Below are 22,009 nucleotides of genomic sequence, written 5' to 3' on the forward strand. Positions count from 1 at the left end.
AAAAAAAAAGGTGATTTGGCACGAAGCAGCACTTCTCCAAGGAAGGTGTCACTGTGTGCATGTGGAATGTGCTGCTGCACACCACGACCTGCACATGTGAGTGTGTGCACAAGAAGTGACGCTCTTCTTGTCTCCTCAACATATCCAATGTCTGCAGCTTAAGTCATCATCACTTTGGTGCTACCTATATACACTCTCTATATAAGCATTTAAGTCATTAACATATATGTCAAATATAACCATTGGAAAATAAACACATGCAAGAGATCATGGATTTATGGAAGATTCTGGATGCATTTCATTAATACAAGTGTAACTACATAATAAAAAATTACAGCATCAACAGATAGTCATGTTTGGCATTACAGCTGTGATTTACTCAAACATCAAATAGACAAAGCATCTTATATTGAAATATCAAGTTAATATCCATCCTTCCGAATTTGATTTTAAGGGAAAATTACTGCCCACAACCAACTTAATAACCCCCACAAAGGATATTTATCCAACCACTACACAGCAGATAGGATTAAGAACTCTATTCCCAATTAATTCCTGATTTAGGACATCTGCATTATAGGACATAAAATTCTTACAAATAATTTTCCTGCTGTTCATTTTTTTCCTCTGAAATATTTGTTACACAAAGTCTTTTACATACAATGCACACACCTCTGTCAAATTTAATCTTTAAAAATACAAGAAATGCATTTGGCAAATCTGAAGGCAGAACACACACGAAATTCACAGCTCAGATGTTCCTAATGAGAAAGGCTTTAGGACAAAGCATGCCACTTACTTCCCATCTGTGTCTGATGCAGCTGCATAGTGCAGAGGTGTACAACCCCTCTCATCAAGGTCATTCACACTAGCTCCAGATCCCACAAGGGCAAACAGGCACTGATAATTACAATTGGCAGCAGCATAATGGAGTGGAGTTCTTTAGTACACATTTAAATAAAAAGTACAATGGTAAATAACAGCAAAATAATATTATAGAGACAGAAAAAGCAAAATAAAGTGAAACTTAAATCCTCCTTATATTTTTAAGTAAGTATTTGTGGTGAAGAATGCATCATCACAGTACTAAAGAATAGGGCAACTTTCTAGGGACCACTTAACAATGCTGAACTATATATAGTAGATTTATCTGCCAGCCAAAATATGCAAAAACTTCATATTAAATGAAGCTTTATTTGAATTTTCTTGTGTAAACTTAGAGAGGGAAATCCAGTTTACATTAGAAATCCTATTTTCTGTTAATTAATTTTAAGCCACGTGGAAAAATATGGACAAATCAAAAACTGCACAACAACTAAATATAGCACAAATAAAATACAACAATTACACAAACAGACATTTTTCATAAAAAAGCACAATTTTGCCAAAGAGAGGAAAACGTTACTATTTATTTTTATCTATACTGACATAGCAGAGGCACTGTTAAATATACCTTGTCTTCTTGTATCAAAACCATGAAATATTAGTACTGATGTATAATCTCAGGGAAAACTTATCCCAGCTTCAAATACATAAACAATTCTCTAAATATGCCAGTTTAACTAAAATTTTAAAAAGACCAATATGACTCAGAATTTCATTTTCTATTTTTAAAGAGACTGCAGCTATACATATCTTGATTTTGAGCAGACAGGCAGGCTATTTCCTCTCCCTTAAAATGTTTTTTTCCCATTTCTTCCCATTTTAAACTAATATTTTTCATCTCCTGAAAAAATTCCTCTATATAACATGAACATCAAACCAAAATCCAACCCAAAAGGAAACTCCAACTTCCGATGACAAAAGTTGTGACAGATAATTGTTCCTTTCTCAGGAAATAATGGAAGTGGAATTTAAAGCAAAATACAACTTTGGATCCATAACATTTCCTTTAAGTCCTACTCCTGCTCTTCACATCCCATAAAACCATATTTTCCATGATGTGACATGAGATTTTTACATGAGTAATGATCCTGCCATCTAAACTTAAATAAATCATATACTAAAAATAGAAATTAATGTCATTCCAAAGAGTTCAGAGCTCAAACAGGAAAGCAGAAAGGGATCAATATTGTGAAATGAGAAAGGTGAAGCAGTTATAATAAAATACTGGGTATATTAATAAAAGAGCTTAGAAATAGCCATAGATGTATAGATTTGACTAATACATTCTTTGGAAAACATTAGTAATGTCCTTGGATGAGAGAAATTTCAACATATTAGATCCATGTTATAAGGAAAGAAGGGTCACAAAAATTACAGTTGAATGTGAAATGCAGTCTTTATAAAAAAGACTAAACACCTATCTAACAAAAGAGGATTACAGAACATGCTTGTGACTTTTGAGAACATATGCTGAAACACAGTTTATTAGAGACATCATATCACAAAAAACCACATTTAAACTGGAACCCAGACTTGGCCACATATCAATAAGCTGCTACTGCAATACTTTTAATAGCCCTTTCCAATATACAAATCTGGAATGTCTTACCTTCCAAATCTGTCCTTTTTGTTGAAGTCTGCACCAGTATTTAGCAGAAGATTTAGGCACTCCAAATTCCTATTAAATTAATACACTATTATTTGTGATTGCAAATTTTATTTCATGAATATTGGCCTCTACAAATATCAGAACTACTACACATGAACATCTCATATGTTAGGTTAATGGAACTGAACTATAATGTGGAATTTTTGATATAAACATTTCTGTATGTAAAATAGATTCCATAATTTATGGACCAAACCAATAAAGAATATAAATTATTTCAAAACCACATACATAAATTTAATTGATACCAATTGGCATGCATAAGGCACAAAAACATGAACTTGATTCAATAAATAATTCAATTCTTATAAACAAATAAATAATAACACCTGCATGTCACATGCTTTTCCTACCAGGATTCCAGCACAGAGGTAAGATTTTACTGCATATTTTTTAAGGCCCAAATGTAAGTTGAAACATAGATATTTTACTTTTTAGTGTAATCAATTTTCAATTAAAAATATGATCATCATAATAGATATACTATGTTGTTTATTGTTTAAACACTATTTTGGGTATCTTTCCTAAACTGAAGATGAGTGAGGGAATGTGTCACAAATTATTTGGTTTTTATATGAAGAGATAGCATTTTTACTTCTATCACTTGCAACAAGGATGCATCTAGCAAGTACTTTTGACTTACAATGATTACTTAACAGTATTACTTAAACAACATTCAAAGAGAAAAATGAAAATATCAATATCATGGAGTTCTTGTGTCCCACAAAGTGTATCATGAAATTTATTACCCAATTCTTCCACTGAGTAGCTGCTATAGAAAACCTACAATACAATAACAATAATCAATATGGATCACAACTCAAGTGATGAGCAAGTAGTTCTGACTACTTCATCCACCTAAACTCTGGAATTTAATTATTGCTTTTATTTTATTTAGTTTGACCTTTTATTTATGGACTTGGTAAAAACAAATTTCCCAAAGTTGCTGTTCTCTATGTCATGTCCCACAGTGATCTGAGGTGGGCATGCCATCTTAGAATGCTGTAAATTCTAAAAATTTTATTATCATCCATGGGAATTGAAAAAAAAAGAATCAGTTCATCCCCAAATATAAATCTAATGTAAGGCTGATGACACTTGGACACTGTACTCCAGCAATGACTTATTGAGCTGAACAGTTAATTAATTTTCTGTTTGCAGATAGAATCCATCTTGAAATTATTTTCATGTTTATGTAAGTTCCAAGGGGAGAGGACAGGAAAAACAGAGAGGAGATAATAGAAAAAAAGAACAAGAATGATCAGCAATTGAAAAAGAAATACTGAAAATGAAAGCATGAATGCTTTTTTACACACCCTCCAGCTGCAGCTGCATGAAGACAAGTCCTGCCAAAGTCATCTGGTGTGTCAATGTCAAGACCTACAAAGCAAATATTTTGTAAAATCATTATGTAACATCACCTTTCACAAAACTGCTGTCATCTGCTGTTAAGAGAAATGCTTGCTAAGCAAACTTAACAGCTATTTGCAAAAGACCATTCAAGCATTAAATATTACTTCATTTGAAACATGTCCTTGCTATTTCCAATGTTTTGAAAAACTGGCATTTAAATAAAACTGAAAGGGATGAGCTAAAAGACAAGTAGCTGCACTGAGGCTGTGTTCTTCTCATTCTATTTTTCAGTGCCATTTACTATTGAAGATAAGATATATGCAGGTCATATGAAAATTCAGGAATCTGCTAGAATTCATCACTGTTGTGCAGAGATTATTAATTTTTGGGGATGTCAGTATTACTAAATATAGGAGCTACTTAAATTTTATCCTTGAGTCTAGTGCTTTAGTCCCAAAGAAAGAACTTTATTGAGTTGGAGTGATGGCTGCAAATAGCAGCTAATTACAGAGGAGCTCTTTGCAGAACACTGGAGTTTTCTCTTTCCGAAAAGGCTCAGCTATGCAACTTCAAATCCAAGATCACAAACACCAGCAGTGTAATTCCATATCCACCCATATATTTTGACAGAAAGATTACTATTTAAATCAGGCTTCAAAGCTACATTTTTGGTTTGAGAAAACTATTACACTCTTATGAGAGTTTTGCTCTTGTGTAATGTAACTTATTTACTAAATCTCCATTTGTGGCACCTGGGAATGTTGGTTTTTTGTTGTTTGGTTTGTTTTTTTTTTTTTCCTTTTAAGAACTGTTCAACAACAGTAGATAATGAACAACATAAGATATGTTATTCAAAAATACTATTATTTCAAGACTGTTTTCCTACTCCATAACCCCTAAAACAGGTTTTGTATGCACCACTATGCTTTTATCCCATTTCAACAGGGAATGCTCTATAGCAAATAATTAGGAGAGTTTACTAGCTTGGTTTGAAGAATAGCCTTTGATGCTTTCCACATCCCTAAGTTGCTTGTCTACCATCACTAACTACTTGAATGTCATTCAGTACTGGGACAAGGCAGATTGGTGACATTTTGTTAAGGTTTGCATATGAATATTAATTAATTTAAAAATCAGAGATCTTTAGTTTATATAAAAGAGACATCTCCCAAGCCCAAAAAGGACACATACTCTGCACATAGCAATCCCCACACCACGAGCACATCCTAAAAGCTCTTGGCAGTATGTCTTTCTAGCCTGAAGGCTGAACATACTCTTCAAGTCCTTATCTGCTCCAGGCTAGATTTGCATCCAAGTTTTCTCAATTCATGTAAAAGCACAGATATCACTTGCAATTCCTCCACATGATTTCCTTTGTCATACTGAACCTCCAGTAAGGGCACAGCCAGCACCACAGCACGTGCAGGAAGGAGAAAGAGCCAGTATCCCTCATTTTGAACACATCCAATTGAAATATTGCCAACTATTGGACAGTTCTTTCCTAAAGTGAATCCTTGCAAGTGTGCCCATGACAGGACAGTAAATAAAAAGCTTTCCAGTAGGTAGCTTTAGTTATATTCCTCTACTTCTTCTTCCAGGCTTCCCTAACTAACAGTATAAAGCTGGGGAAGCAACTTCTTATGTTTCCTTTTCCCCAATTCTCTCCTTTCCACATTTTCAAAAAACATTAAGTGTCTTCAGATTAATACAGAACCATTTAGTTTATTTTCATTCTTATTCTTCTTCTGTTCCAGAAGCTTCATTTGGATAATTCTACCTTCTCAGAATTGCACTGGTTCAAAGAGCTCAGAATTCACCTAAGATTCTGGCCAACAAGAGAAGTAATGACCTTCCAACAACCACATCTTCACAGAGGAGTCAAACATCAAAAGAAAAGTGCAGTCTGCATTGCATTTCCTTAACAACACAATACCAATGCAACAGTTTCTCAATATAGCAGTCCACAGAGTCTTCAGAGCTATTAGGTGCCCACTACAGGAACAGATGGGAATAGACTGATCTGTATTAAGCTAAAGACATCATGGAATGGAAATTGGATGATCCATAAATTAATAAAAAATATTATCAATCTTTCTCCTTGAAGTTTCATTATGGTCTAAACCAGTCATCCCACCTCCATGGCCAACTTAAAATGCACAAACAGAATATTAAAGATATTAAAAGTGTATTGTTAAAATTTGGATTTTTTTTTTTAAACTTATGTCTGCAAAAGTTTGCATTCCCTTTAACTATGGACTATCCATCAAAAAACAAGCATTGGCCCCAAGGTACTAGTAAACTATAAGGAAGTTCAGAAGTTTAATCACTAAATTAAGACTTAATTAAGAACTATTCTGTGAAATACACAATGAAGTACAAAGCACCTTGTAAGAATTTAAGAGAGTGTCCTACCTGATGAGAGGAGCTTTCTGCAGCAGTCTGAAAATCCACTTAATGCTGCCAAATGGAGAGGAAACATCCCATGTATACCCCGCCTAAGATACACCATAATCAGGTATCACAGTTTCATTACAATTAAAATAAAACAAACATGACTGTGTGCCAAAGTGCACATGCATGGTGGGTTCAGCAAACCACCTCATTAGAATACTGAGCTAACTTCACATTTTAAACACTTCTTTCCAAGCTATCAGCATGCATTACCAGTGCAACAGCCTATTAAAACTTTCAGAGCTTTTATTTCAAATACATTACAGAAAACTCTATTTCTCTTAGTTTTGGTACACATTGTGATATACTGACTAGCTACTTACAAGTACAGTACAGCATAATAAACAAAGTATTTCCTAGTGCAAGTTGAAGATGATAATAAAAATTGCACTAGTTCTGTTAACCTAATAAATACACTTGTAAATTATGTCAGCTTGCATTCATGTCAGTAAAGTTACCTACTTTGCAGTGTCAGCACCACTCGTGATCAGAGTGTTGATTAATAGCTCATGGCCATATCTAGCTGCTATGTGCAAAGGGGTATTTCCATTCTTATCTTCACAGTCTATTTCAGCTCCTATAATAAAGAATAATTACTAAGTAAGGGTATATCCAGGCATTCAGATACTTTGTTAGAAAAAAATGGGACTGATGATCATTTAAGTAACATTATTAATTGCCAGTGACTGAGTAGTTTGGATTTTAAACTTATACAGATTTCAGTGGTAGAGAAAAGCATTTTATTATGTAACCTTATGGGACAAACTGGATTATGGAAAATAACCTGGGTTATGGAAAACAAATCTATATACATATTGCTGCCTTCTTAAAAAGAAATGGTTCATCAGTGTAACTTATCAAACTTTATAAACAGATATGCCGGACTCCGCCACTATTACTGGACATGAAAAAAATTCAGCATGTTGTTACCAATATAAGAGGATGAAAACATCCAAAATGGAAAGCTTATGACAAAAATACTCCCTCCCCTTTTTTACCATTTTGAATGATGGTTTGGGATCTTGAAAATCTACCATGGATTGCTGTCATGTGCAAAGGTGTTTTCCCATCTTTACTCTGGAAAAGAAAAAAGAAATGCTGTTACTTATTGCCAGTAACAGTAATAATCAGTTCTGACCAAAAAAAAAAAAAAAAAAAAACCAACAAAAAGGACATTTCTTTCTTCTTTTCTCCCTGCACTCCATCCTTTAAATTGTTTCTATGCACTTTGCCACACAGATGCTGGCAATGACAAGTTCAGCATGATATGGCAAGATTTTCACAAGAGCTGCTCTTAGTCACTCTTCCAGCTGCCAGTGACAACTCAGGGGTGCCCACTCACTCACACTTCTGTCCCTAAGATAACTCTCAAGAGGATGATGACAGCACACAATTTCAGCAACGAGTCTGTGTCCAGCCCCTCCCCTCCCCAAGGCTAAAATAAAACAACGCTTTAAGCTTGTTTCTTGAAAAAAGGTAGCTGTATTTACTACAGGAGTTTACACATTATATTAGAAGACAACACATTACAAAGCTCATGTGTTTCCTAGAAATTTCTGCAAAGTGATGTTTGTAAGCAATTTATCATAAACTACAAGTAGTCCTAAGGTAGAGCTATTCAACCCTACTAGGTACTACACATTTGAAATGCACATTTTGAATGTGCACTTAGTCATTCACCCAGTAAAGACACCCTTGAAGCAGGCTAACAGTAACACATAAGGAAACTTCACTTTTTAACAGCTCAAAGCACCATTTCCACTGTTGCTATTATTTTGGAATGATCTTCCCTTCATATTTGTCACAGGTAATGGGAAAGCTTTACTGCAGAAAAAAGTTACTACACATGCACTCAAAAAATTTCAAACACGACACAGAAAATCAAAGGACCCTTGAGTGCAGTATGCACATGCATACTGCATCTGTATTTTCAATGATGCCTTTGAAGAGTATGAAAGGTTCACAAAATACACAGCTAAAGCAGACAAATATGGCAGGAGAACATATGATATGAACACATGTATTGAAACATCACAAATTATTGTCATATGCAAAAGTGTCTTCCCATCTTCTCTCTCCCTTTGGCACCAAATGGACATGGTTCTATGGATGTGATACTGAAAGTCTGCTAAGTCACTTTTAGGGATGGATACAGAATTTCTCATTGTGTCACTGCCCACAGCAGCATAACAGCAAAATTATGTGAAACACTGTCTTCTCAGACCTAGGTTGAAAGAAATAAAACACTTGATAAGGAATGCCAAGTTATCTCTAGCTCTTCCAGCTAGCAGATTTCTTTGACCATAAATAATCCAAAAGACAACATCCACATATCCATAGCAGATGCAAATAAACAAAGAACATGGGGTTGAAATCCTCTTCAGGAATTAGACAATCAATTTTAATTGTCATTGGAGGCCTTAAGAAAAAGCCAAATAAACACATCATAAGTGACAACTTCTCCAAGCAACCTCTGTGCTCCAGTTTTCTTTCATGTTTCTCCCCAGAGTTCAGTTCTCATCTCTTTTTCCAAGCACTACAATTATCTGTGCCCAATTACTTTAAAACAACTGTTAAACATCTGGTGACTTTTCTCCTCATTTTTATCCTTCTTTAACCTGAAGAATCTATAGAATCTATTAATTTAAAGAAAAATTATCATATAAAATAAGCTTAGTGAAGTAACAGACAGAATTTCAGGACTCAGATAAAGTAGCCCGCAGTCTCACTGGCTTAGATGGAACAAATCTATATCTCAAAGGAAGGCTAATGAAGAAAAAGAAGATGGAGCTGAAAAAACACAGATCTCATAATGCACCTTACAAAGACATAGGAATAACTTAGGGTGACAGTATTAGAAGCTGAAGAGCACTGTGATTAAGTTTTCTCACAAGAAAACTTCAGTATGATCTTGAAAAGAACAACAAAATAAGCTACAGAATATTTTTCCACTTATAAATGAAAAAACACAGTACAAACAAAAAGATTTTTAGATTTAGTCTGTTCAAATTTACTTAAAAATGCACTTAACATAGATTTCTAAGACAATGGATTTTATGAGAGTGCCTCTCTCATGTCTAACAGTCTCAGGTTCCTTTCCAGCCCAGAAATAATGCAACATGCAATTGTCTATCAGCATATAAACATAGAACAGGTATAAAATTTAATTAAGACAATTCCCATGTTGAAGCAGGTATAGGATTGCATTCAGAATTGCCTTCTAAGACACTAGAAAAGGATATATAGGACCAGAACCAGTAGCCAAACACTTCTTTAAATTTCTTTAAGCAATGAAATATCAATGCTCTATTAAGCAAATCACTATTTCCTGATATGCCAGGAGATGGGACTGCAGAAGCAGGGAGGTATCTTCTAAACTTTGCTTCCATTTCCTTTTCTTTATGTCTTTAGGTTCTTCTCTCTAAATATCAAGCTAACTACAGCTGTGTGATTTAATGAGATCAGACAGATCATAGCACATGACAGGCCAGCTCTGGGCCAATGATAACTTTTGTTGTCTTCACTGAAACTCAGCTAAATGTGGCGATAGGAATCCCCCAAATGTCTCCTATCACTAGAGAAAATGTATCCACAAAATACTTAGATCATAGCAAATTTGCTAAGAACAGTAATTGGTATTAGACAGAAATAATACACAGCACAAGGTGCCTTATTGAGTGATTACTCACATATTAACTGTACTCAGACTACTGAGCTTCACTGAGGGAGAGGAAATGTGGGTCTATCATGTCACAGCATTCCTCCAAATGAAATCTCCCCCTAGCAACAATTCTTATGTTATAGTACCAACAATGAAAGGAAAAAAATTTTTCTATTTAGGTCACTGAATTTTCAAGCAGCAATGAGGTCCATAAAACAATTAATACTGTCCCATTACATACTCATTTCAATGTGTTCTTCCATGCATGGAAGCCCTGAATAGTGAAGAGGGAGTGCTGCAGTAATGAGCAATACTTAATAAGATTCACTGTTCTACAGTGGACACTGACAAGGCTATGAAAACAAGTAGGAAATTATGTCCAGAGGTGATAAAAAGCATATAACATATTTCTACTGTTCTATTATCTTCTGCTACATAATCCCTCCTTGAGATGAGGCCAGCACTCACAGATATGCACAAGAACTTCCCCTCAATCTGCCATCAAGAGTAAGAGTGTTTCCCTTTTGCTCTCCCCACTCAGTCATCTCCAGCAGGAAGCACTGTAATAATACTGTCCAGTCTGCATCTACATTGCCATCCATATCCACTCTCTTACCTCTAAAATCACAGGAAAAGCTGCACATGGAAGGAAATGATTGAATCAGCCTACACAAGCAATATAATTATGATGAAAAATAGATCTTAGAGCCATTTTAAGAACTATTTTGAACTCCAGCCTCAGTATTTGGAAACTGAACCAGCTTGGTTTCAATAAATATTTAGTAAGAACACCCTAATTCCATCTCATTTTAAATCTACAATTCTTTCTTAGTTACACAACATATTCTATTTTTTAGGGATTGCTCTTCTGATTAAATCCAAGATTTATCTTTATAGGCCTTTCCAGGGAAGTAGAAGTTGACTTAAAAATTATTTTCTTTTGCCTCAGTTCTTGCACTTTTCCACAGTGCAAGTGATAAGTTTTCATATGCAAAGTAAGGCTGTTCACACCTTCAGGTGCAAATTTACAGGCCAAATTCAGTCGTACTGGTACAAATCCACAGAAATGCTACTAACAGAATTACAACAGAAACACCTTGATGAGGAAAGTGGGGATAAATGCTATTTTCAAGCTATAATTGCTTAAAATCCCTACATAGCCCTACTTGCTTAATTTTGCACTTAAGAATTTTGATGTGTACAAAATCAGCACATTTTAATTACAACCAACCCATAGCTAAAGCTAATGCTGTTTCTGAAATAGAGCCCTGTTCACTTTTTTATTCTTCATCAGAAATATGCCCAAAATCATGAACCCTTGCAGCCCTGCATTTAGAAAAAAAATGTAATTCTTGGCTTGGTAATATTTTTCAGAGCATCACAGAAGAGTTTGGGTTCAAAGGGACCTCAGCTGGTTCCAACCCTGCCAGCATGGGCAGGGTTCCTTTTGACTATGTAGCTCAAAGCCCCATCCAGCCTGGCATTGAACCCTTCCAGGGATGGGGCACCCACAACTTCCCTGGACAACCTGTTCCAGGGCCTCACCACCCTCACAGTAAAGAATTTCTTCCTAATATCTAATCTAACCCTACTCTCAAAGCCTGAAGCCATTTCCCCTTGTCCTACCATGCCCTTGCACAAAGTCCCTGCCCAGCTCTCTTGTAGGCCCCCTTCAGGTACTAGAAGGTGCTCCAAGCTCTCCTTTGCTCTTATTTGTGTGAGTAACACACAAATGTAATCAGTAGTATATTTAACATTGTGGGATTATTTTCATGGCAGACCACACTTTACTGAAAAATGATGTTTCAAGAATGTAGGACAAAAGTCAGCCAGCCCTGCAACACTGAACACTCAGTCATATGCAGCCTGGGACATTAGGCAGAGCAGAAAGCTGGCAACAAAAATAAATGGACTGTGACCTGGATATTTTAGGACAAGTTGGCAATAAACCCTATAACACAGCTCCTTACTTCTGCAGGGCACTTCGGTGATGAATTTTTCCACAACTGATTTATGCACATTTTTATTAAATGAGCTGCATGTCTAAATATATGTAACAGTGAGCAGGAACATTCATTTAGAAATTTTCCACATCAAAGAGTTAATTTTTAAAATACTCTCAAATTTTCAGTTGGCTATGAGTTTTGTACTAACAATAGATATAAAACTGTATTTTGGAATTAGTTAGCTGAAAACCAGCTTCAATCACTGTAAAAATCACTGCTTACGTGAAGTTAACCACAAACCCCAAGACTTTTAACAGAAATGTCAGCTACTCTAATATTCACCTCCTGCATAGATTGTGCTGAAATTCAAGCATAAACCTATTAAGCAAGTTTCTTTTCCATTTTTTTTTTCAAGAAATTAAATAACAGATAATTCCTGTCATACTACATGTGGGTGACAGTTCAGGCAACCAGACATTTTGCCATAAGGGACACTTGGACTCTTCATTCCATATACCCATTTCCTACCTCCCTCAGCCTGAAACCTGTCAAGACACCAGATACTGCCACTAAATATTTCTGAACACAGTTAAGTTTTCATTACTAGAGTAAAGATCAACATAATACAAACCAGAAGGTCTTACATCTCTCTACCTACAACAAGGCTGGATTCTAAGGAATATTCTGCAGTCAAAGACTTGCGACCAAACAAAGATGTAAAATGCATACTGACTCTGCTCACATAATTTTGCTGGAGTAATTAAAACATCAGCTGTTTAAGACTTTCCATTGGCCTGATACACTCATATTTGTATTTTTAATATACTCTTCCCCGATCTCCCTGATTGATTAGATTCTAAGATCTTACATTATCATCTCTTCAACTGCTCCAGCAGTTAGCCAGATCATACACATTTCCCTGAAATATCCCTGATTTTGTTCACATTACTTATTTATTAAAAAAACATGTGTTTTTGCATTTTTTCACATTATTTGCTCCTACTTACATGGCTAGACTAGGGTAAACAAAGCATACAGAATTCTGACATCTAAATGTAATTGAGATTGGCCAGACATTATTGGCATTTTTCTTCATCCTTTTGCGCTATAAAACATATCCCATTGAGGTTTCCAGATTCAGATCAATTCTTAAAGCAACATACTGGCTCATTTTTACTGCAGTACTTTTCAAAAAAATACTCCATCTATCAGTGGGAACTTCTCCGTGTTATCAAAACAAGTATGTTTGAAAAAACTACCTCCAATAAGGATGTACAGCATTTTTAAGAGTGAAAGGATGGCTTTGGATATACCTACCTTTATATTTACATCTGCTCCATTGCAGACCAAGAGCTCTAAACACAATGCTCCATGTGTTGATGCAGCAGCAAAGTGCAAAGGTGTGAACCCCTTCTCATTCACTTGATTTACATTAGCACCACAGTCTATGAGTTCATTCACTACAACATCTTGCCCATTGTAACAAGCTACATGGAGGGGAGTATTTCCATAGGCATTTGGCTCATTCATCTATAGGAGAAAAAACCACCAAGATTAGTTAGTAGGCAAAAAGCTGTACTTAATGCAGCACTTAATTCTAACAAAGGAAACATCTCAAGTCACGAGATTTTGTTTGGAACTCTTCAAAAGCAGAAATTAAAAGCAAGTTCTGGATATAGCATGTTGATTGAGATCTGTGTCCTGGGGAAGATATGATTGCTTTGCAAGTGAGCCAACCTCCTCCAATTGTCTCCACACCAGTTTCCTGTATGCAACTCTAAGAGAAACCACATGTGCCAAAAATATCAACTGTGGCAATTTGTATAGATGCTACGCACAAAGCACAGCACAGACCTCTATAAACAGCATTGCAATTCTGATCTACTCCTCAATATTGAGCTTGAGTTGCAATCTCCAGCCTTGCAAGACTAAGATTATGATTCACAATGTAGATTTCTTACAGTTTCACAGTTCACTGTTAACACTCCTTCTACAGGCAGGTACCGTAGAACCCTTTAATTTGTTTTGTTTGCATTTCAATATTAATATGGTCTCATTTACTGCAGTATTGATGTTTCTCACAATTTTTAGTATCATCTAAAATTTATGTCATGTAGAAAAGTCAGTTCCATGTATATTTTACCAAATTAGGCAAAAGCATTTGATTTCCTCCACTTCAAAAATTATTGTGTGGCAAAGCTAGGATTGGAATTCCTACTTCCGTACTTCCAGTCCAATGAATTCAGAGCAAGAAATATCAAATAAACAAAATGCCCCAATAAATACACATTTATTTTCAAATTATTGTGCAAAACCTGCAAGGCTCTGAAGGAGGTTTTCTTTTAATGGAGAAATGAGGGTTTATAAAAGAAAAAGCAGTACTTAGAGAGACCTTCCTTCATGTACTTTCACCATATCCCAACCTGTGTGCTACAAGTACTAACAAGAGTATTTCAAACAAAAAAAAATCCCATTTAATTTTATATTTCCTTACATCAACTCCAAGATCCAGAAGATATTTGACTACACTGATCATCCCACTAGATGCTGCAGCATGTAAGGGTGTATATGATTTCTTGTCTTTGCATGTCACTTCAGCTGTATGGGTCACGAGTAATTTCACAACTTCAATATGACCTAAAATAATAAGGACAAATAAAATGAAGCATCATATTTTATTAACCAGCACAGGTTTGCAAACTTGATAATTCTATAATTGTTATAACATGATCAAGAAACTATTCCTTTGGACCTAATGTAGAAAAGAAAGAATTGCTCTTGTTTTCTAATCCTATCATGAACTATAAAAGCAACATAAAATAATCATCTCCACACACCCCACTCAACAACCACTGCAAAAATAAATTTGTATACTCAAAACACAATCCTGGAGAACTAGAGAAGCAAAGTAACTTTGTAATTAGTAAGTATTGACCACAAATTTACATTAACAACTTGCGAGACAATGTGACTGTCAATCTTCCACAGTCACCCCAATTCCAAACACGCCCATTAAGATTTTTAAATCTTACAGAAACTTTGAAAAATTGATGCAAACATGAAAAGAAGAAAATATTCTACTTTTACAGCAAAATATACCCCCCAATCCAACTCCCTTTACCCACAAAGCATTTAAAATGTTAAGCCACATCATACAGGATTTAGTAAAGCTTTGTTTTCAAGACTGACTCAGAGACGATCTTTGAGGAACTGCAGCCTTTTAAAAGCATCAACTGCTCTCCTAAGACAATGGAAGTAGAGTACAAGGAAGAGTAAGGGTTGGGATAATGAAGAAGGCATGGGGGAGGTTTCAGGTGGAAAAGAGAAGAGAGGGCAGGGAGCCCACCCTGGAGTGGTGGGCAGTAGCTGTCACTGCCAGCTTTGGGCCAGGGACCCCAGCACCAGCACCCCCCCCAGCTGCAAGGGGCAATGAGCTTTTCCCTTCCATGGCCACATGCTCCTCCTCTGCTTGCAGGCACTTGTGACACTGTCTGCTAAGAAGCCATGAAAATGGGGTAGCCAAGTATCTGTCATTCTTGCTCTGTTGTTAATTTAACTGCCAAACAACTAATTACTGCAAGCACACGGATAGTCGTGACAAAGACTGCTGAATAAAGAAATACATAACTTTAACAGAGCACAATACACTTGGTGCTTTACTTTTGTAACTGACCCATGCAGAACTCTTAATTTTACCTTTCAGGTGACATCCTTTCCTTAGTTAAAGAAGTGGTGAGGAGCACACGGAATACTTTTGTTTACACTTATCCAGACAGATATCTAAGTAGAAAGTATCAAACCCACCTTTCAGTTTAGGTGCTTCACAAAGAGTGTGGGTCTTTGCTTCATAAGCAGTTAAGAGAATTTGCAAAAGTTTGAATAGGAAGTGCCTACCCAAAGGAATACAGACAAAGCTATTTTTATAAACACTCAGACACTGATACTTATTTTATGCTGCCTACCCAACAGTACACAAAACACCATTTCACCTAGCTATACCAACCAGAGCCATAAGACTTTACCAGTGCAATGTGAAGTGCTTCAATATTTCACTTCTTAATTATCTCAGTATAGTAGGAAAGAGGGGAAAGAGAAATGCAAACACAATACTCATCTTTTTACCCAAATACAATGGGGAAAAGAATGAAAACAAGCCCTAAAGGAGAAACAGAAGTACAGAAGATATGGAAAGCAGCGAAAGGAATAGAGACAGTGAACAGAACAGTGGCAGAAAAAACTTCAAAGAGAGAGTGAAAAGCCAAAAAAACCCCTGACCTGCATTGAAAAGGCAAGCAGCGATCAGTGGAAGACTCTCAAAGGGAAGAGCAAGGTGCTTGATGTGAGAAGTGCTGCAGAGACATCCCGGTGCACCAGTGAGGGCAACACCAGCACACAGCACTGTGAGTCCATTTCAGTCCCAGCTTTGCAGCTGGACAGCAATGGAGCCGGGGGAAAAGCAGGAAGGAAGCAAAACAATGGACATCACCCTAGAAAGTTATTTATAGCAGAGTGATGAAAAGCATAACTTCTTTATTTTATGGTCAGTTTTACATGGTGGAAAACTTTTTAAGGCTTTCTCCAAACAATTGGAGCAATGTACAATGGCTCTAAATTGTGAAGGAGAATGTCACAATTATTTTTACTTTGATTGAAGACTTTCAAAAGCTTTTTCTTCTCTATTGTCTACAGGGAAATTTAGGCAGATCAACATCAATTAAACTACATTTTTCCTGCCCAAACACTCTTCATTAAGAGAGTTCCCTGTAAATAGCCTACAATATAGCACTGATTAAAATTGGAATAAATGTAGCTTATCTGCAAAACAGAAGACTTTTCATCTAGGCAAGCACAAGGCAAAAGGTGTCACTGGCCTCTCATTGACACTTGTCAGTTCTCTGAAACTTCACATACAAGTTTCATTCAACAAAATTTTGCAAATAACCACATTAAATAAGGTGGCTGGGCAGAATGTCACAGACATTGCTTTGCAGATATAAGTACATCAAAACCACTAATACTGAAATAACATTAGATCAATAATGAAGATTGTTCTTTAACTTCTGGGGTTTTAAGTACTGGTATAAATACCTGAAGTGCAATCTCATCCAGCTTGAAATAATAAATTAAGAGCATTATTGCTGTGATGATCACTTCCTAATTGAATGGCACATTCAATTCTTTTCAAGTCTGATAAAAGGCAAGGAAGAACATTACTCTGACAGCATTGCCAGGGCATTGATCAAGACCACAAGAACAATAATTATCCACTCCTGGAATAAGAATGGCGAGGCAAAAATTTGTAGTTTCAGAGATGAAACATTCCTTGAAAATACAATCCCCAAGGACACTGCAATGATCCTCTGTTTCAGGTGCCCCTTGTATTAACTGCTTACTTTTTATTTAGCATTTCTGCAAAATGTTTCACCTGTGACTAGACTTGCTAACTGAAGAACACAGTTCCTCCTTTTTAAAGAACAAAACTACTTACCTTACTTTTCTTCTTCCAACAAATTGATTTTCATCACAACAAAATACAAATTTGCAAGGCAATTTGAACTATACTATTAATGTTTTTTTTGGCAGACACAGATAAACTCAATGCTTACAATGCAAATATTTTTCCTAGAAACATGTCAAACCACTAAACATGAGATGATTTTTTATTTTTACTACAGTATTAATCAACTGAAATATGTACATACCCATATATGCTGCCCAATGTATCGCTCGTCTGTCTTTCTTGTCAAATGCATTAATATTGGCCCCTCTAGACAACAGTAAGCTGACCATCTGAGATAAAGAAAAAGAACGCAAATCTTCCATTCATAATGGGAAAAACTTTGCCTCAACAGAGAAAACCATGGAAGAAAACAAAAATGTATGCATTTTCAGAGGATTTAAATGAGTTGGGTCTTGAATATTCCATAAGTTTGAAAAACTGTCTGTCACAATGAAGTGACTGCAAGGAACACAAAACTTGATGTCAACAAAACCACTTCTCAGTTAAATATTGCAAAGCCATGAAATCTTTTATATCTTCAGGTTACTAAGGGACTAGTGAGTCAGAGTTTATTACATATATTTCCTCTGAATTTCAGTGATAACAAACTCCCTATGTTCACTGTTTACTGAACAGAAAAATATCTTGGCTTTTCCATTTTAAATTTACCTGTTACTAATTTAACTCCAGTTAACAAATTTCCTTCTGTCACAAGAAAAGTGAACACTGTCATAAACTTTCAATAAAATGATGTAACACTTATTTTCCACAACTTTTCTGCACAGAGATGCATACGAAAAATAAACTCAAACACAAAATAGAGATTGAGGATTTTTGAGGGAATGGGGGAGAAATGATTTTAAACTCAAAAATGAAATATCAGAAATATGAGGGACAGAATGACGAGTGGAAGACAAGAAAACTAACTTTTACCTCAACGTGTCCACTGAAGGCTGCATGATGCAGTGCAGTTCTGCCTGCTCGATCAGACACATTTACATTGCTTAGGAGAGGCACCAAAGCTTCAGCACACTTCACAGCTTTGTTTGCAGCTGCTATGTGTAGGGGTGTCTGCCAGTTTTTATCACGAGCATTGACATCTGCTGAATGCTTTAGCAACACCTGAACAGCATCCTGAAAGCATTTACCAAAAAACCAAGCCACTTAGTAAAGATCAGAAATGACAGCCCTGGATTTAAGGACAGTACAGTGGAAAACAACTCTTTACCATTTGCTCATCTGCAAACATAATCATTGGGACACTGGGATTTGTACTTTATCATAAATCCAAACTTGGGAATGTTCTCAAGGACATGAATAATTTAACCAAATCAACCATTTCCAGGTCTTTTATTCCTTAAGCCACACGGAAAATTATTTTGTAATCACAACTGATATCCAAAGTTGAATAAACCATCCTAGGATTTCTTCTATTTGTGGAATTCTTAGCCAAGGATTAGTGTGAAGTACTATGAACTTACAATGAGTTTCCATCAATCTGCCAAGTAAAATTTTTCAACTGTTCAAGTCTACAAATGGCAAACCTGAGATTATTAAATGTACATTTAGAGAACCACAAATAAAACAGTGCATGGTCACAAAAAGTTTCAACATACACTGTTGCAAAATTCCTGAAAACCGTTTTAAAATATTGCACTGAATTCCATCTCTCAAAATGATTATTCATTTCCTTTTGTCAGAAGTACAAGCTGTGAAAATGTGACAAATAAGACTGTAATTCTTACAGCAAGATAAACAAATCCCATTAAAATATGCGCACACAATTGGAATGCATAAAATAATAACTGTGCTGGCAGTATCAACACGATGATGAATATTGCATTTTGCATCAGCTGTGTGACCTTCCCACGATTCACTAATTGCTTTTGGTGACTGCCAACTCAGTCACTGAGCACACAAATAATTGATTATCACTTTGTACTTAAAACACAGTTACCAGAAGTTGTTACTAGAGATTCTGAATTACACTGTGGTACAACAGCAAGGCCCATGGGCAGAATGCTAAGTCACTATTGGTCCTATTTATATTAGAAGAAATAATATTTAAAATGTTGAAATTTCTTATACCACTAATAAAAAAGAAGATAGGAACAAACACAAAAGTGAAAATACTGCATCACAGACTTATACTTTAATGAGAAAACTGAATAGGTCTTCTCTGAGAAACTGAAGCAGATTTAGTGTTTTAAAAAACTAATTATATTTTAAGTCTTGCCTTTTTTAACCCAAATATTAAGAAATATTTCAGAACAAGGAAATTTCAGAACAGCTATTACCCTTTTTGCAGAAGGAAGCACCACAACATTAGTATAAAAATAATGAATCTAATTTTTATGTGCATTTGCATTAATGAATTTCCTGACTGAATCTACTTGGAGTTTTTTTGTTTAATTTGCAACATACAGCAGGCACACACAAATAAAAGTGTGACTGTCTTGACATGAAGCTGCCTGAACTTGTGCAGTTGACAGCTAAACCCATAACTGCAGCTATTTTTTAAGCTTCAATGTCCTTGTTTAATTGCAGCTGTCCTCACTTCAAGAGTCCAGATGTTCTACTGAAACCATGATGCAGTTTTTTCATGACAGCTTTTCATCCAGTGCCCCAAACCCATATAGGTCTGTCAGCTAGAAAACAGTGCCTACATATATCAACCCTGTACATGGGCTCCCATGACTCAGTGTGTTTATAAATAGAAAATTCTGACAAGTGTCTATCAAGCTCTGACTGGTTTACTTGTCTTGTTTGCCTCTGAATAATGTTGTGTTTAAAATCTTCCATATTTAAAAAAACCTATGACCCTGACTGCATTTCTTGAAGTTCTCATTTAATCCCGGTTTGTTTGCAGCACTCCTCTGCCTCTGCAAGCATTAGTGATGTGGAGAGCTTTTATTGTTCCTCAGTTCTGAAGAATGCAGCATTTGGACTTTGGTCAGCTCCCAAAGGAACAGCCTAAAAATATCTCAAGAACAAATAGCATTTGGGAATAAGAAGCCCTTAAAGATTCATTTTCAAACACTGTTTTTTTGAATAACATGATCTCTACATAACTTTGCTATTAATGCTAGTGACAAAATACTGCAGTTTATCCAGGGAATTCTAAAGCAAAAACTGAAACAAGGCTTGTTTAGATAGCTCATGGATCAAACACTTGAAGTTCAATGCTTGTCAAAACTAAAATATTCAATTCTATCTTCCCAAACAAAAATTTACTAATAAAAACCTTTATTTGAAACATACTGAAATGAGCATCAATTTGATTCAGGATCTCAAAGGAGATAGTTTTGCATAAACTCTTCCACATAACAAGATCAGCATTTCTCTCTTTGTTTTGATCTTCTACAGGCATTTAAATTTTTTATTAGGACAACCACCACAGGGAAACAATAACCAAATAATTTCTTGCATTATTAAATTCTCACAACTGTATAACTGGTAGACTTCAAGAAACAGTCTACATTCCATTTAAGAATTTTAAAGTGATATTCAATATTGTTAATTAATCACTTTTTAAAAAAAAAAGACATTGGCAGGCCTTTAATAGAATAATTTATTTCTTCAATGCCTGAACACACAAGCATGTAAAAAAATATGAAGTAATGCAAAGACCATGCTGTAAAAGTTGTTCTAAATCTTAATTCATCTTCCCTCATGCTGAACCATTCTGGTTACCTTAGCAGAAGTAAACAGGACTTAAGAACACTGCATGCAGAGTCCTCTGCTAGGGAAGTCACAGAGAGCAAAGCTGAGAACTCAAAGTTTATAATTTTCCTCCTTTCTTACTACTTGAGCAATAGATACACACACTCATATATATAGATATATATATATACCCTCAAAAGGCTAAAAAAACCATCACAAAAATGTTCTGCAATTCCAAACGTTTGGAGTAGTTTCACTTTTTAAAAAATGAACAATGGACAGAAGTTAATTTGAGATGTCTTATTTTAACACAAAGTAGTCAAAAAGAGCAACCTACCTCACTACAAGATGCTACAGCTCTGTGTAAAGGAGTCAACCATTTGCTGTCTTTGGCATTAACTCTAGCTCCTGTAACAAAAAAAAAACAAACACAGAAATTTAAAAGGTATTTACAGAATGACTAAAATATTTTCAAGAAGATATTTTTAGAAATAGAACTATTTATTTATTCTAACAAAATGAATTTACTTCTTCTAGGCATTTCTTTGCATTTTTTATGCAAAAAAATGAAAAGGAATATTTTCTCCAGCTGAAATCAACCCTTTGAGAAAATTCTTTGAACACTACCAATAATATTCTTCCACATCAAAATATACTCATATTTTTATACCAGGTCATCCTCTATAATCTTTTGCCCTTCCAAAGCCACATAAAAGGCTGCTGCCTAAGAAGGATCAACTCCTTGCCTTCACACAGCAACAAAAATCTCATGGTTTCCCATTATAGCTGAAATTCTCTGTGAAAATGTAGAAAGAGGCTGCATTTACTCCCCACACCTACAGTTTCCTTGTGATTGCCATGTCTGATGGACAGGTATATGG

At 35.5% G+C, this 22,009-nt stretch overlaps 1 protein-coding gene across 5 annotated transcripts in view; it reads right to left on the reverse strand.

Annotated features, from left to right (window-relative positions):
- Positions 1–22,009, reverse strand: part of ANKRD28 (ankyrin repeat domain 28) — a 119,787-nt gene that overhangs the window by 20,737 nt on the left and 77,041 nt on the right. For all 5 annotated transcript variants that reach the window (XR_008482933.1, XM_054273271.1, XM_054273270.1 and 2 more), the window contains exons 4-14: positions 21,466–21,536; positions 18,399–18,599; positions 17,668–17,755; positions 14,460–14,602; positions 13,283–13,495; positions 7,357–7,435; positions 6,821–6,935; positions 6,320–6,402; positions 3,871–3,934; positions 2,495–2,563; positions 800–940 (exon numbers count right to left, since the gene is read on the reverse strand). Coding sequence is in view for 4 of the 5 variants with exons in the window: in XM_054273271.1 (XP_054129246.1) it covers positions 800–940; positions 2,495–2,563; positions 3,871–3,934; positions 6,320–6,402; positions 6,821–6,935; positions 7,357–7,435; positions 13,283–13,495; positions 14,460–14,602; positions 17,668–17,755; positions 18,399–18,599; positions 21,466–21,536 (1,267 nt within the window). In the remaining variant the exon portion in view is untranslated. The remainder of the gene's footprint in view (positions 1–799; positions 941–2,494; positions 2,564–3,870; positions 3,935–6,319; positions 6,403–6,820; positions 6,936–7,356; positions 7,436–13,282; positions 13,496–14,459; positions 14,603–17,667; positions 17,756–18,398; positions 18,600–21,465; positions 21,537–22,009) is intronic.

Source organism: Melozone crissalis, unplaced genomic scaffold (assembly GCF_028551555.1).
Source record: "Melozone crissalis strain CALT ecotype California unplaced genomic scaffold, PUWL_Pcris_2 ptg000016l_1, whole genome shotgun sequence".
Classification (NCBI taxonomy): domain Eukaryota; kingdom Metazoa; phylum Chordata; class Aves; order Passeriformes; family Passerellidae; genus Melozone; species Melozone crissalis.